This window comes from Colobus angolensis, unplaced genomic scaffold (genome assembly GCF_000951035.1).
Source record: "Colobus angolensis palliatus isolate OR3802 unplaced genomic scaffold, Cang.pa_1.0 Scaffold355, whole genome shotgun sequence".
NCBI classification, from domain to species: domain Eukaryota; kingdom Metazoa; phylum Chordata; class Mammalia; order Primates; family Cercopithecidae; genus Colobus; species Colobus angolensis.
The window spans coordinates 722,524-737,767 of record NW_012116877.1 but is presented as its reverse complement, the minus strand read 5'-3'; the positions used below and the strand labels follow the sequence as shown (position 1 = coordinate 737,767).

General features: G+C 56.6%; 1 protein-coding gene across 1 annotated transcript in view; it reads left to right on the top strand.

Annotated features, from left to right (window-relative positions):
- The window catches only part of ARHGEF17 (Rho guanine nucleotide exchange factor (GEF) 17), a 60,573-nt gene that overhangs the window by 523 nt on the left and 44,806 nt on the right, over positions 1-15,244 (top strand). The window contains exon 2 of the mRNA XM_011953063.1: positions 1-2,735. Within this exon, the coding sequence (XP_011808453.1) occupies positions 1-2,735 (2,735 nt within the window). The remainder of the gene's footprint in view (positions 2,736-15,244) is intronic.

Sequence of the window (15,244 nt, the reverse complement as noted above, 5' to 3'; positions counted from 1 at the left end):
GTGCCGCGTGGGAGCCTCCGCCTCGGGAGTCGCGGCAGCCACCGACGCCACCCCCTCGGACATGCTTCGCCCTGGTGGGTCTGCGTTCGGCGCGGCCCCTGACCGGGCCGGGAACCGAAGGGAGGCTGCGCCGGCAGCAGCAGCAGCAACAGGAGCGGGCGCTGCGTCCAGCGGATGGTTTACATTCTTGGCATATCTTCTCCCAACCGCAGGCCGGGGCCCGGGCCTCCTGCTCCTCCTCCTCCTCCATCGCCTCCTCCTATCGTGTCAGCCGCAGCCGTGCTGCCAGCTCCAGCGAGGAGGAAGAGGAGGGCCCGCCGCAGCCGCCTGGAGCCCAGAGTCCGGCCTACCACGGCGGCCACTCCTCGGGCAGTGACGACGACCGAGACGGTGAGGGCGGCCACTGCTGGGGAGGGAGGCCCAGGTTCAGGCCTGGAAGCTCCCTATTGGATCAGGACTGCAGGCCTGACAGTGATGGGTTAAATCTGAGCAGCATGGACTCAGCAGGGGGAGCCAGGAGCCCTGAGCCCCCAGCATCTCCAAGAGCCCCTGGAGAAGAAGGACTCCGGGAGTGGGGTAGTGGCTCTCCGCCCTGCGTCCCAGGTCCCCAGGAGGGACTTCGGCCTATATCTGACTCTGTGGGAGGAGTTCTCCGTGTGGCCAAGGTGAGCTTTCCCTCGTACCTGGCCAGCCCCGCAGGCTCCTGCGGTAGCAGCCGTTATTCTAGCACGGAGACTCTCAAGGACGACGACCTATGGTCTAGTAGGGGTTCTGGGGGCTGGGGCGTGTACCGTTCCCCTAGCTTTGGAGCTGGGGAAGGGCTCCTGAGGTCCCAGGCTCGAACCCGTGCCAAAGGACCTGGGGACACCTCTAGGGCACTGAGGGATGGAGGATTTGAGCCGGAAAAGAGTCGGCAGCGGAAGTCCCTGTCAAATCCAGATATCGCCTCAGAAACCCTGACGCTTCTCAGTTTCCTGCGCTCAGATCTTTCAGAACTGAGGGTCCGAAAACGTGGTGGGAGCCCCGGGGACCGTGTAAACAGCCCCCTAGATGGCAGAGACTCACCATCCGCAGGTGGCTCCATGGGGCAACTTGAACCTATGCCCATCCCAGCCCCAGCATCACCTGGCACGCGCCCCACACTCAAGGACTTGACAGCCACTCTGCGGAGAGCAAAGTCATTCACCTGCTCTGAGAAGCCCATGGCCTGCCGCCTGCCCCGCACCAGTGCTCTGAAGTCCAGCTCCTCCGAGCTCCTGCTGGCAGGCCCTGGTGCCGAGGAGGATCCGCTGCCCCTCATCGTCCAGGACCAGTATGTGCAGGAGGCCCGCCAGGTTTTTGAGAAGATCCAGCGCATGGGTGCCCAGCAAGATGATGGAAGCGATGCCCCCCCTGAAAGCCCTGACTGGGCACGCGACGTGACCCGAGGGCAGCGGTCCCAGGAGGAGCTCTCAGGCCCTGAGTCCAGTCTGACAGATGAAGGCATTGGAGCGGACCCTGAGCCTCCTGTTGCAGCATTTTGCGGCCTGGGTACTACAGGGATGTGGCGACCCCTTTCCTCATCCTCAGCCCAGACGAACCACCGCGGCCCTGGGACTGAGGACAGTCTGGGTGGGTGGGCCCTGGTGTCCCCTGAGACCCCTTCCACACCAGGTGCCCTCCGCCGACGACGCAAAGTCCCACCTTCAGGTTCTGGTGGGAGTGAGTTGAGCAATGGGGAGGCAGGTGAGGCCTACAGGTCCCTGAGTGACCCAATTCCTCAGCGCCACCGGGCTGCCACCTCTGAAGAGCCCACTGGGTTCTCCGTGGACAGTAACCTCCTGGGCTCACTGAGCCCCAAGACAGGGCTCCCTGCCACCTCAGCCATGGATGAGGGCTTGACCAGTGGTCACAGTGACTGGTCTGTGGGCAGTGAAGAAAGCAAGGGATATCAGGAGGTTATTCAGAGCATAGTTCAGGGGCCTGGCACCCTGGGGCGTGTAGTGGACGACAGGGTTGCTGGCAAAGCCCCCAAGAAGAAATCCCTGAGTGACCCCAGCCGCCGTGGGGAGCTGGCTGGGCCTGGATTCCAGGGCCCTGGAGGGGAGCCTATCCGAGAAGTTGAGCCTGTGCTGCCTCCATCCAGCAGCGAGCCCATCCTTGTAGAGCAGCGGGCAGAGCCAGAAGAGCCTGGTGCCACCAGGAGCCGGGCACAGTCTGAAAGGGCCCTACCTGAGGCTCTGCCTCCCCGTGCCACTGCCCACCAAAGCTTTCACCTTGACCCCAAGCTGGCTGACATTCTATCCCCGAGGCTAATCCGCCGAGGCTCCAAGAAGCGCCCAGCTCGGAGTAGTCACCAGGAGCTTGGGAGAGATGAGGGCAATCAGGACCAGATTGGCAGCCTGTCTCGGGCCCGGCCCTCCTCCAAACACGTTCGCCATGCTAGTGTGCCCGCCGCCTTTATGCCTATTGTGGTGCCTGAGCCACCAACTTCTGTTGGCCCCCCTGTGGCTGTGCCAGAGCCCATAGGCTTCCCTGCCCGAGCCCATCCCACGTTGCAGGCACCATCGCTCGAGGACGTCACCAAACAGTACATGCTGAACCTGCACTCCGGCGAGGTCCCTGCCCCAGTGCCAGTGGACATGCCCTGCTTGACTCTGGCTGCACTGCCTTCTGCTGAGACCAAGCGCCCTGAGGCAGCTCGGCCTCCAGATGAGCCTGCCCCTGCCAGGAAGTGCTGCAGCAAGCCACAGGTGGTGAGTCCTTTGTAGGGGCCTTCAGGATGGGGCCAACAGAGGGCGGTGGGCATCGACTTCAGTTGGAGCCTTTTGCATTGTATTCACTGGTCAGGTGCTCAGGTGCCAAGGGTGCTTTTCTGGTCCTGGACGTGCCCATGCAGTTTTAAGAGTGTTAAGGACACAGGGCTCCTGTCTACTCGGGCCCTGTAGAAGCTTCAGTTTTCTGCTGGTGCTAATGGCAGAGGTGCTCGTCTGCTCCAGGTGCTCTGGGTGGTAATTACAAAGGATTCTTATCTTGTCCTTTGGATGTTTCTCAGGGACTGGTTTTGGAAATCCCGGTGTGGTTCTTTGTTGGAGGGATGAGTGTGATAGCACCCAGAGCAGGCTCAGTCGTTTCTCTGAGGCTTGCCGCTCTGTTTACCAGACCCTTGATAGGATGTTTGGCTCAGGGGCCACAGTTGACATGGGTTTGCCCTTCCTCATGTGGCTTTCCTATGACAGGTCATAATATAGATGTGTTCCTGGACCTGGGAGAATTGGGAAGGTACAAGACTTGACTTTATGAAGGAGCAGAGGGGTCTCAGGGTTCTCACTGCAGTCTGTTCTTGCTGTGTGACATTGGCCTTTCTCTGTGACTTAATCTCCCCCATCAGGAGAGGTGGGTGGACAAAGTAGTGCCTATGTTTCCATCCAGCTGGTACTGTGCAGATTTGGGGGAGCCTGCGGGTTTGAGGTGGGGACTCTTGGGGCCTGAGTTCTGCTAGAGCCTCCTCAGATGAAAAAAGCTTCTAGATGGGGGCTTCTAGGGGAAGTTAGAGGCAGGGAGGGGATTGCAGAGGCTGAGCAGCCAGGGTCCTTTAGAGAGGTCAGGAGTGGTTCTGGGCCCCATCTTCAGGGCTGCCTCTATGGGTCCGGGGGGTCGGTTCTTGTTTCCCCATCCTGTCTGCTTGCATCTTTTCCCCACTCTGCCCCCTTTCTGGTGACTCTGAGATGCACCCCCTTTCTGCCAGAACCCCAGCCCTGGGGGCTCACTCTCCCTGAGACCCCTCCTTCTACCTTCTGGCTTCAGCTATCCCTAGAGTTTAGGCTGTGGATTCAGATGGGATCCAGATGGCATATGCCCTGGCATCTGGGGTTGGGAGCTAGATTCCGGGCTCTGGATTCTGGGTTGAGCTCAAGGATGGCCAGCGGGTATTTCAGCTATGGCCTGCACTCCCACTGCGCTCCCTGACTGTGTGAGAAGCCTAGAAACTATAAACCCTGGACTAATTCAGTCACTCCGGTTCCCAGCGCTCTCACGGCCCCTCTGAACTCCCTTTCTCTTTGTTTCTCTCTCCCTGTCTCCAGTTCTCCCTGGTCCTGCCTCTGGGGTTTCTCATGGAGGCTGCAGAGAGAGCAGGCAGGAAGTGGGGAGCGGGGAGTTTTGAACCTGTTGTTCCTTCTGAGTCCCAGCGAGGGCAGAGGTGCCCCTGAACTCCAGTGCCAGTTCTGAAGGTCGGGGAGGAGAGGAAGAGAGCAGGGCCAGTTCTTGTCAGGGGTCTTCTCCCCAGCCTCCTTTCCCATATATCTTTTCTGGGATCCTTGAAGGTTCAAATGGGGGAGATGACACGGGTAAACCAAGGGACTCAGGGAGACTGAAGGTGGCTGAGGGGGTGCTCCTAAGAGGAGGCTTTGAGACCCAGAGAGGAGGTGGGAGTTTACAGAACTTCTCCTACCCCACCTCCCTTCACATTCTCCTCTACCCCCCCCCACCCCCGCACCCCTTTCTGGAGCTCTGAGGCAGGACAGATCTGCCATAACCTGGGCTTCTTCCTGCCATGAACAGAGGTCTCTGATCTCCAAGCCTTTGCCCACTCCAGGCCTCTCACTTTTCCAGGCCCACCTTGATGTCCCCTTACGGGGAGGGAACTGGTGAGTCTGTCATTAGAAGAGCAGGTTATGAGCCTTGCTCTTCTAATCCCTGTGTGGCCTAGGATCCATCATATCCCTGCTCTGTGCCTCACTTTCCCCTTCCGTAAAATGGGGGTAATGGCCTCCGCCTGGCAGGCTCTCTTGTATGGTGAGTGGGTGGTGTGATCTTTCCGTCTCTGGTAGCAGGAAAGAAGAAAAATGGAGGCTGCACTGCCCAGCTGCTTCTCAGCCACCAGGCTTGGCTTCTGAACACAGGGCTGGGTCCTCGTGGGCCTCAGTATAACCTGGTAGACTGCAGTAGGCTCCAAAAAGATCCATCATCTTCCAATTTCCCACCCCCTCATAAGCCTGGAAGTTCTCCCATCTGCTAGCTTGAACCCCTCCTGCTGTCCCCTTCCTTCTGGCTCCGGGAAGATGGGGAGCAGCTGTCCACGCCCTCCTGGTGGCCTCTGTTAAGGAGACAATGTTCCCTTGTTTCAAGCCCGAGGCTCCAGTCATGCTCCCTGGGCTGTGGGTGGAGATGGCATGGTACGGACTCCAGAATAAGAAGAGATGAGAGGAGCTGTCATTCTTTGCTTCTGGCAGTCCCTGGGGACTAAGGGCCCCCTCCCCACCCCCCAGGCTGTGGGAAGTCCCTCACCCTCAGGTCCATATTCACGCTCTGTGTGGCGTTGCCCCCATTGCTGGGAGGTGGGAGGCCTGGGACCAGGCCTGGCTCAGCCTTTTGGCTCACTCAGACCTGGACAGAGTCATCTTTGGACCTCAGTTTTCCCATCTGTACAATGGAAGGTTAGACTGCCTGGTCTGTGAGGCTCAGAAGGAGGGACTTAGCCTGCAGGGGGTGTCAAGTGAAATGGGGGGAGCCAGGGGTGTGACTGGAGGGGAGAGAGAGGCAGCTGTCTGCAATAGCCGCATGAACCCAGGAGAACAGGGAGTAACGGATCGCTCATGGGTCATTTATTCCAGGAATGCCTGTCTATGTGCTGGGAGGTGAAGAGGCAGAGCTGTCTGGCCTCCCTGCCCTACCCCTCCCACAATCTTGTTACCTCCACTGAGGCCCACCGTAGACTGGTTGGTCAACAACTCTTCCTGTGAGGGAGAGCTTCCCCTACCCCAGCCTCAAAGTGCAGTCTTGCAGTCCCACCTTCTGCTCTCAGGTCCCTGATACCCGTTTGACACATGCCACAACTGTAGCCCACAGCAGTGAATATCTTGTCTCTCAGCAGCAGAGGCAGATGAACTCACAAAACTTTAACATACTGGAATAGCAGTAACAATAGCCAACATTTATCAAGTGCTTACTATATGCCAGACACTGTTTCATTCTTCAACTGTGAAAGCTGTGGATATCTTACAGTGCAGACTTAGAGTCGAAGACTGTTGGATTCACCCTGAATCCTAGCATATCAGTGTCTTAGAAGTGAAGGGACCCAAGGAGATTGGCCTGCCATCTGAGTAGTGGAGACAAGTCAGCAGACAGTTGGGAGTGTCACCTCCACATCCCCAACAGCCTGAACACTTTCATAGTGGTTATTTAATTCACCAGAGCCGGGGTTGGGATGGGAAGAACTTTGAGACCCAGAAAGGGAGTATGCTAGGTCTAAGGTCACACAGCAAGGGCGGGCAGAGCTAGGCCCATGCACCAGAACCCTGGCCTTGTTCCTCTCCACTCAGACCCCCTCCCTACCCAGCCAGCTCCCTGCCTTGCTGATGAAGGTCTGGTAACAGCTCTTCCAGTCACCCTTCTCTCTCCCCTTTTGGCGGGGAACCCGCGGGGGTAGGGGTTCTCTCCTTCCCCTCCTTGGCTCTTTGTGTGATTTTTTCCATGGAAACTGGTTCTAGGGGGAAGGGAGGAGGTGATTAGGACGCTCGGAATTCTGAGTGGTACCAAATATCTATAATTAAATGTCTTGTCACCCAGCAGGAGGGGGTGGGATGGGGGAGGAAAGGCAGAAGGGCAGCCCCTTTTCTCTGTTTATTCCTCATGTCTCCTCCTAACTGCTTCCTAAGGGCCCTGGGCTCTTGGGGGGAACGCTGCCCAGGAATGAGTCCTCCCCAGCGAGGAAGGGTTGGGGGATGGACTAGAGTTGAGTCTGACATTTTCCAGCCCCACATTTCCGGGACCAGCTGGGTTTGGGAGGCGGAGAGGCTGCTGCTAATCCTGTCCCCAGCCCCCTCTCCCCGTGCAGGGACTTGCCCCTCCTGCTTCCCGCCCTCCCTCCCATCTGTGATCTTTCAGGCTAGACATTGCTGCCCCGCAGTAGGGTGGAGGCACCCCCAGGTTTCCTGGGAGCTGAGACACACAGAGAGTGTAGGATCTAGAAGCCAACATGAAGGGGCTTAGGATATTGAGGGACTAGCCTGGAAACTGGCCGAGGGACTTCCTAGAAGAGGCTCTGCTTGAGCTTGACCTTGAACACTGAGAGAGAGGGAGGGGCTTTATGAAGAGGGCACAGCATGAGCAGAGGCTAGGAGATGGAAAGGAATATGGCAGGTTGTGTGCAGTAAGGGTTTGTTTCAGAGACTTGGGTGGCCCTTGATGAGGTAATGCATTCATCCATTGAACAAATACTGTCTGAGCAATGAGACATGTCAGGCCTTCTAGGCCTGGGAATACAGCAGCAAACAAAACAAAGGCCTGCCCTTGTGGAGCTTCCAGACTAGGGAGGAGGCCTGTCTGTAAATGGAGACATTGTGTGTCAGGGAGTGGTAGGGGCTGGGAGAAAAATAAAGCAGGATAAGGGAGTAGAGAATGACAGGGTGGGGGTACTTTAGATCAAGAGATCAGGAATGCCTGTCCGAGGAGGTGACATTTGAGCAGAAGCCTGGAGGAAGTGAGGGAGCAGGTCAGGGGGCTGAGGGAAATAGCATTCTGGGCAGAGAGGAACAGCAGGTGCAAAGGCACTGAGGTGTTTGAGAAACAGTCAAGAGGACTATATGATGGAGCAGAGAAGCAGAAGATCAGAGGTGGGTTAGGGTGAGGAAGATCATGTAGGCCAATTGGAGGACTTCAGCATATACTCAAAGTGAGACGGGGCAGGCGCTGTTGGAAGGTTCTGAGTGGAATAGTGGCCTGGTCTGACTTACGAGTTCACGGGTCTGCTCTGGCTGCTCTGTGGGGGTAGATTGCAAGGGCCAGATGGAGGCTGTGAGGCCAGTCAGAAGGCTACTGGAATAATCTGGACAAGAGATGATAGTGGCTGGGGCCCAGGCAGAGATGGTGGGGTAGTGGGTTTCTGTCGCAGCCCCAGGGGCTCCTCAAAGGCCTGGACCCTGATGTTCAAGGTGAACACAGAGCTACAGCTTCTCATATGGCTGGGCAGTGTGTGAGGGGTCACTTAGGGTGGGGAGGTGGAGTTTGACAAAGTCCCCAGGGTGGACTGGGCTTTGGGCTAGACTGGCCACCCCCTGCAGACCCACATTGGCTTGGCTGAAAGGCTAGGAGAGTGGAGCCGCCACAGGGTCCCAGTGAGGCAGGTGATAGGGCCATATCCCACTGGTATCTCCTCTGCAGCCACCATGATACCCATTTAGCTCCAGCATGCATGTCTCCTGGGACAGGGAGCTCATGCCTACCCCGAACCCCCAAGGTAGCCCCATCCCTCCCGTCTGATCCTCCAGCTAGGTGGGCATTGCCATGGCTCCAATAGTCCAATAAAGAAGCAGGCCCAGAGTGGGCAGGCTCTGCCCAAGGCCCCAAAGCTTGAGTATGGGATTTGGCTCCAGGTGTCCTGACTCCTAGACCATACATTGGTCCCACAGAGTTCCCACTAGGCAGAGTTGGCAGGGATGGTGGTGGCAGGGTGGGGGAAGGGAGAGCCAGTGTTTCCCAGAAAGGCTTGAAGCCTTGGTGTACTTACTGGGAAATGTGCCCAGGCAGCCTGGCGCCTTGCTGGCAGGCCCTGAAATGGGGGCCCTGGGTCCCCTGGGAAGCAGGAGCCTATTGGAACTGATGTCTCCCCATGGGAGTTGATTCCCCCAACAATGTCCTCCCTCTAATTTTCAGCTCCCAGGGTCTCTGGGGCATTCTGGGGGTTGGGAGAGACAGACACAGAGGAAAACTATCAGGCTGCTGGGCTATGTGCAGTAAGTGAACCTCAGCCCATGAGATGCAGGGGTTTGGGGCCCCAACCAGAGTGCCTGAGCCCCCTGGAGGGACTTCCAGGACCCCACCTTCCAGTAGCTCTAGGGTTCACTAGGGACAGCCTAGTGTCTGCACTAGGAGTCAGGAGACCTGCGGTCCAGCTTTGCCCTACGACCTTCCTGCTGTGAGGCTTTCAGTAAGTTCCATCCCCTCTCAGAGCCACAGAGCCGTCCTTGCTCTCGGGCACTAGGATAAACCTCCTCCCAGGGCTGTTGGGAAAGGACCCAGTCCTGAGCAGGATCTCGGTTGCAGAATGAAATGCTGGCAGACGGACCCATCACCCCACTAGGCTGCTGAGAAGGCAGGTTCAGAGTGCTGCCGGGACTCAGGCCCGGGTCTACCCCCCACCTGCTTTTCCCACCATAGGCTCCTGCTCTAGGATCCCCCCCCACCCCCAGATAGGGTCTTTCTTCACACTTGTGGCAGGCTTTGGTGCTCACTCTGGGGCCTGTCCAGAAGTGTGGTGTTGCAGTTGACGGGACAGTAAACCTTTATCTGAGCCGGCATGGTGGCTCACCCCTGTCATCCTAGTACTTTGGGAGGCTGAGGGAGAGGATTGCTTGAGCCCCGGAGTTCAAGACCAGCCTGAGCAACACAGGGAGACCTTGTCTCTACTAAAAATAAAAAACAGGTGTGGTGGCACAGACCTGTGGTCCCAGCTACTTGAGAGGCTGAGGTGGGAGGATGGCTTGAGCCCAGGAGGTTGAGGCTGCAGTGAGCTGTGATTGCCCAACTGCACTCTAGCCTGAGCGACAGAGTGAGACCTTGTCTCAAAACAAAAAGCAAAAACCAGACAAACAAAACTTCCTCTGGTTTCTTTCCAGTGGAGCTTGGAGAAGTTGCCAGGCAGGAAGAGGGTGAGAGGGGAGTGCAGAGTGCACCTGAGGTGGGAAGACCTGTACTGATTGCAGAGGTCTGGGTGGTGTATTAGTGTCCTGTTGCTGCCGTAGCAAACTACACACATCTAGTGGTTGAAAACGACACAGATGTCTTACTCTCCAGTCTGGAGGTCAGAAGTCCGAAGGGTTTCACTAGTCTAAGATCCAGGTGCTGACAGGCCTGCCCACCTCTGGCGGCCCTGGAGAGATCAGTGCCTTTGCCTTTACCAGCCTCTCCTGGCTGCCAGCACTCCTTGGCCTGTGGCCCCTTCCCCCATCTTCCCCAGCATCTTCAAATCTCTTGCTCACCCCGTACCTCCTTCCTCCCTCTTTTTTTCTTTTTCTTTTTATTTAAGACGGAGTCTTGCTCTGTCGCCAGGCTGGAGTGCAGTGGCACAATCTCAGCTCACTGCAACCTCCGCCTCCCTGGTTCAGGCAATTCTCCAGCCTCAGCCTCCCGAGTAGCTGGGACTACAGGCACGCGTCACCATGCCCAGCTAATTTTTGTATTTTTAGTAGAGATGGGGTTTCACCATGTTGGCCAGGATGGTCTCTATCTCTTGACCTCATGATCCGCCCACCTCAGCCTCCCAAAGTGCTGGAATTACAGGTGTCAGCCACCGCTCCCGGCCTCCTTCCTCCCTCTTTAAGAACCCTTGTGATTCATTAGGCCCACCTGATAATTTGATAATCTTCCCATCTCAGAATCCTAAATTACACTTGCAAAGTCCCTGCTGCCATGTAAGGTAACGTATTCACAGGTTCTGAGGATTAGCATCAGGATGTAATGCCAGGGCCATTATTCTGCCTACTGCACAGATAGGCAAAGGACCAGGTTGTTGGTTCCTGAGAGTCAGAGTCCCCAGCTGGTGCTGGTCCTGGGGCAGAACCTTCTAACTCAGGCCCACTGCATTTAACTTGCCATTTCTTTCCATGTTCATTTGTCATTCATTCATTTAGCAGTCAGTCATTGAGCCCCGTGCTGGGCAGTGGGGACACATGGGGAAAACTTGGACACCATCCCTCCTTGCCAGGAGCTTTCACCAAGGGTCCTAGCCTCCTGAGGTGGGTGAGGTCCAGAAGCAGGCAGAGCCCAGGCCTGGTGGGGCAGGGGCAGAAGTGCCAATGTGTTCTGGGGCCAGGCCTGGCTTCCAGAGGTGGCAGGCCGTAGTTTTGCTGACTGGAAGTGGGATGAGGCCACTCCCAAGAAGGACAGTTGATAGGAGAATTTAAATCCAGGGCAAGGAGGGAAGGTGGGCGCCTAGGGAGGGGTTGAGAGTCACATCTCTGCCAGGCTGCCACAGCTGAGGGCAGAACTGAGAGCCTAGCAGTAGAAGGAAAGAAACGCCCTCACCCCATGTGCTGGGAGCTCCACGTGAGAATTGGTGGCATTGGTGCTGTCTGACCAGAGGACCTGTCAGGTCCCTTCATCCCTGAGAAGCCTAGGGAGGTGGCATGTGGAGGGTGAAGGGTGCTGTCCAGAATGCCATCTCCGCACACGCTGGCTTTCAGACCCAGGCAAGCGCTTACCTACTCCCCTGAGGCTGTAGTCAATGGGGGCAGTATCCCCTCACTCCACAGAGGATTATTGTTAAGATTATTTTGTTTTTTGGCCGGGCGCGGTGGCTCATGCACGTAATCCCAGCACTTTGGGAGACGGACGAATCACAAGGTCAGGAGTTCAAGACTCAGCCTGGCCAGTATGGTAAAACCCCATCTCTAGACTAAAAATAAAAAAAATTAAAAAATTTTAAAACACTAGCAGGGCGTGGTGACGTGCACCTGTAGTCCTACCTGCTCAGGAGGCTGAGGCAGGAGAATTGCCTGAACCCAGGAGGTGGAGGTTACAGTGAGCCAAGATTGTACCACTGTACTCCACACTCCAACCTGGGTGACAGAGATTCCGTCTCAAAGAAAAAAAAAAAAAAAAAGATGATGATGATGGGTTTTTTTTTGAGACAGGGTCTCACTGTCACCCAGGCTATGGTGCAATGTGTCAACCGTGGCTCACTGCAGCCTTGACTTCCTGGACTCAAGCAATCCCTCCCACCTCAACTTCCCAATGAGCTGGGACCACAGGTGTGCGCCATCATGCCTGGCTAATTTTTTTACTTTTAGTAGAGGCAAAGTCTCACTATGTTGCCCAGGCTGGTCTTGAACTCCTCAGCTCAAATAATCTTCCTGTCTTTGCCTCCCAAAGTGCTGGGATGACGGACATGAGCCACTGCACCCAGCCTGCTGCTGAGATTACGTGAAAGCATGACAAGAGGGCTTGGCACACAGTAAATGCTCAAGAAATGTTACCTCCTCCCCTCATGACTGAGATGCTAAGGTTTTATGATTCTAAGATTCTTGGCTGCTGAGCACCTCTTTCCGGCCCTGAAGCAGAAGACAAAGCTCTAGACAGGAGGGCAGGTTGGGGCCTGGCTACACCCACATAGTCAGTGGCTCCGAGCCTGGTTCTCTGGAGATGGGGAGGAGGGAGAAACCAGGACCGGAGGCTGAGCCACATGCCCACTGTCCTTGCTCCTCTCTCCAGCTCCCCTTCTACTTTTGTTGCCACCAACCCCACCCTGGGACATGTCCAGGATAGCTCAGCCCACACACGGAGGAGAGCAGAGGCAAAGCCCTCTCTCCGTCAAAGCTGCCCCTCACTGGAAACGGCCTGTGAGGCTCAGGGAGTCTGAGTGTGTGTGCCTGGTGGGCTTTGGGTTCAGACTGATAAGGGTTAAAATCACAACTGACTCTGGGTGATATTAACAAGTCATCGGATCCCAACTCTGAGCCTTAGTTTCCTGCGCTGTAAAATGAGGGCACTAAGGAGTTATTATGAGGGCCAAAGAGAGAATGCTTCTGGAGCACTCAGCCCAGGGCACTGGCTCCAGACAGCTCTCAGAAGTGTGGCCACTTAGTGTATGCTTTTGAGATTGTCACTCTCAGAGTCTAGAATCCTGTGGTTTCAAGATGAAGGATTCTGGGTTGTTTTCCAAGAGTGCAGACCTCTTGATTTTATTTGTGATTTTGAAATTGTGACTTCTTGGTTCTGACATCCTGTGGTCCTGAGGCTCTGGGGTCTGGAGAGATGTAGCAGGTTGGGGGCCAGTGGGAGGGCAGTGGGGGCAGTGTGATGGAGGGGCCAGGCGGAGGGAGCAAACACAAGGTTGGTGTCTGTTTCCTGTTTATTGGTTCCCAGGGGGTGAGCAGGCCCTGGTCCCTCGCAGTGCTGTGGAGCAGGAAGAGGGGAGGCAGGGTTCCTGGCTGCCAGCCAGCCCCACAGCCGGGCCTCCAGGGACTGCTGGGACCCCACTCCCCAACCCCCTGGACAAACATTCAGTCTTTTCCCAGGACAGGGCACTGGAGGTTAAGGAGCAGATGTGGAAGGGAAGGGGTGGATGGATGGGGAGGGACGCCTTCCCCCAATATAGGTCCCGATAGCTCCATCTTTCTTAGCTGCCTGCATCACTGAGGTCTCACTCAGGGGTTTCTTGGTGTCCCCCGTCTTCCCCTGTCTCCTTGGGATAGGGCCTGGTGATGAGATGTCCAACTTCTTGGCAGGCCAGAAGGGCAGGAGGAGGGAGAAAAGGGCCAGGGCCTTTAATGCCGGAACTGTCTACCTGGAAAGACCCTTAGAAACCAGCCATGTTTTCTAGCCTTCCTCATCCCTGCATCATTCAGATGGGGAAACTGAGGCCCAGCAAGGGGCCTTGCCCAAGGCCACACAGTAGTGGACCAGAGCCAGAAATCCTCCCCCTGCATCTCAGCATTGCTCCAACCTCACACTGTGTAAGGGGCCACTGAGAGTTCTTGAGAAGTGCAGTGACATGGTTCACATGGCATTTTAAGGAACTTGTCTGAGCCAGGGCAGGAAAGGGAAGCCCCTGTATGAGTCTGAGGCCAAGAGGGGCAGGGAGGTCTCAGTTTGACCAGAGAACCTGGGGAGAGGTTCTGTGTGGGCAGGAGCCAGGTTGAAAGCCTCAAGTGCCGAGTTAAATGGCCTGGGCAGAGGAGCTCCCCTCTGCCCCCTCCCCTCTCCCTTCTTGGGAGAGGAAGGGCTGGGAGCACTGCCAGCTTTGCACATCATAGCATCCTCTGGTTGTGAGGTGATGATCTGACTTGAGGGTCTGGGAACATGAGTAGCCTGAGCTTAGGGAGCAGAGGATGTGGACCTGGCGTGGGGGAGAACTGACTGGGAAGACAGTTTGGAGGTAGAATCTCGGAATTCAAATTTAGGTTCAGGGGCTCTATCAGAAACGGGGTTGGGGGAGCAGGACTCACTTCTTGTCTGGGCAGAAATTTCCTCTGTATTCTGAATGAGTGAGGTGGCTATGAGCCCTGCCTCTGTGCCCAGTAAGCTTCCTGTCTGACCTCAAACCCTCTGCTCCAGTGGAAGTGCCCTGCCTCTCAGGGGGTCCCTGCAGAGCTGCAGAGCTCCATGCTGCACCTGCAGTCCAGCCCTCCTGGGAGAGGCCTGATGGAGGGAGCATGGAAGGGAGTGAAAGAGCAGGCTTGGGCTCCCTTGCTGGCTCTAACCTAAGACAAGTCCCTCTGCCTTGGTTTCCCCATCTGTGAAGTGGGAGTCCTCCAGAGTCCCAACAGAGCTCTAGAATATGCAGGCTTTCGGGAGCTGGGGGAGGGGGACTAGTAGGTCCATAGGCAGGCATCCTTGCCAGCAGCCCTCATGGTGGGTCCTGTAGTCAGACAAAGAACCTTGTTGATATTTGTACTCTAGATCCTGAGACCAGTGCTATTCTGTGGCCCCACAACCCTGGAGGCCTTCCTGAAGAAGAGGAGGGCCGTGCTGTAGGGAGAGGAGTGCCTCACACTGGGGGACTGAGCAGAAAGCCTGCTTCCCTATCAGATGCCTGAGCGCCCTCCAAGCTCCTGCTGCTCCTGGGCCCCTCCTTCCCTCTGGCCTGGACCCGCTTCCAGGCTGCTCCCCAAGGCCAGCGGGGGCGTTGCCTGGGGCGGGTGAGGAATTTCCGAGGGAATGGCTAAATTCAGCCCCAGCTAAAAATAGTCCTGGGTCTGGCCCCAAGGCTGGTGGAGGAGTAGGAGAAGGGCGGCCCGGCCTGCCCCATCTCATCACCTGGACACAGGGCCTGAGCAGTGGAGGGTCTCTGCTGGCCCCCTGGGCATCTGCATCTTTGTTCCAGCCGCTCACACCAGGCCTTCCACTCACGGAGGCTCCCTGCTTTTTTCTCTCCTCCTGTCCTCTGTCCTTTGCCCTTGCTCCTCTGCCTGTCTCTCATCTCTTCTGACTGCCTGTGTCACCTGCCTCCCTTGAGAGAGCCAGACAGAGACCCTGGCCAGGGACTGGCCTTAGGAAAAGGGCTGTGTAGGGCAGAGTCCCCCTCAGCTTCCCAGCCCAGATGTCAGGAACCACCTCTGTCCCAGGATACACAGTGATTGCAGCTCCTCTCTGCTTCAGGGTAACAGACTTCTAAGGCTCTGGGGTGTGGAGATGTGGGTGGGAGCCCCCAGTTTGCCCTGTGACCCAATGCTTGGTTCTGGTCAGGTGGATCCACACATGCCAAGCCCTCCTGTTCCTGGCATGAGGCGGAGCCTCAGTACATATTTATTAAATAAATAATGTG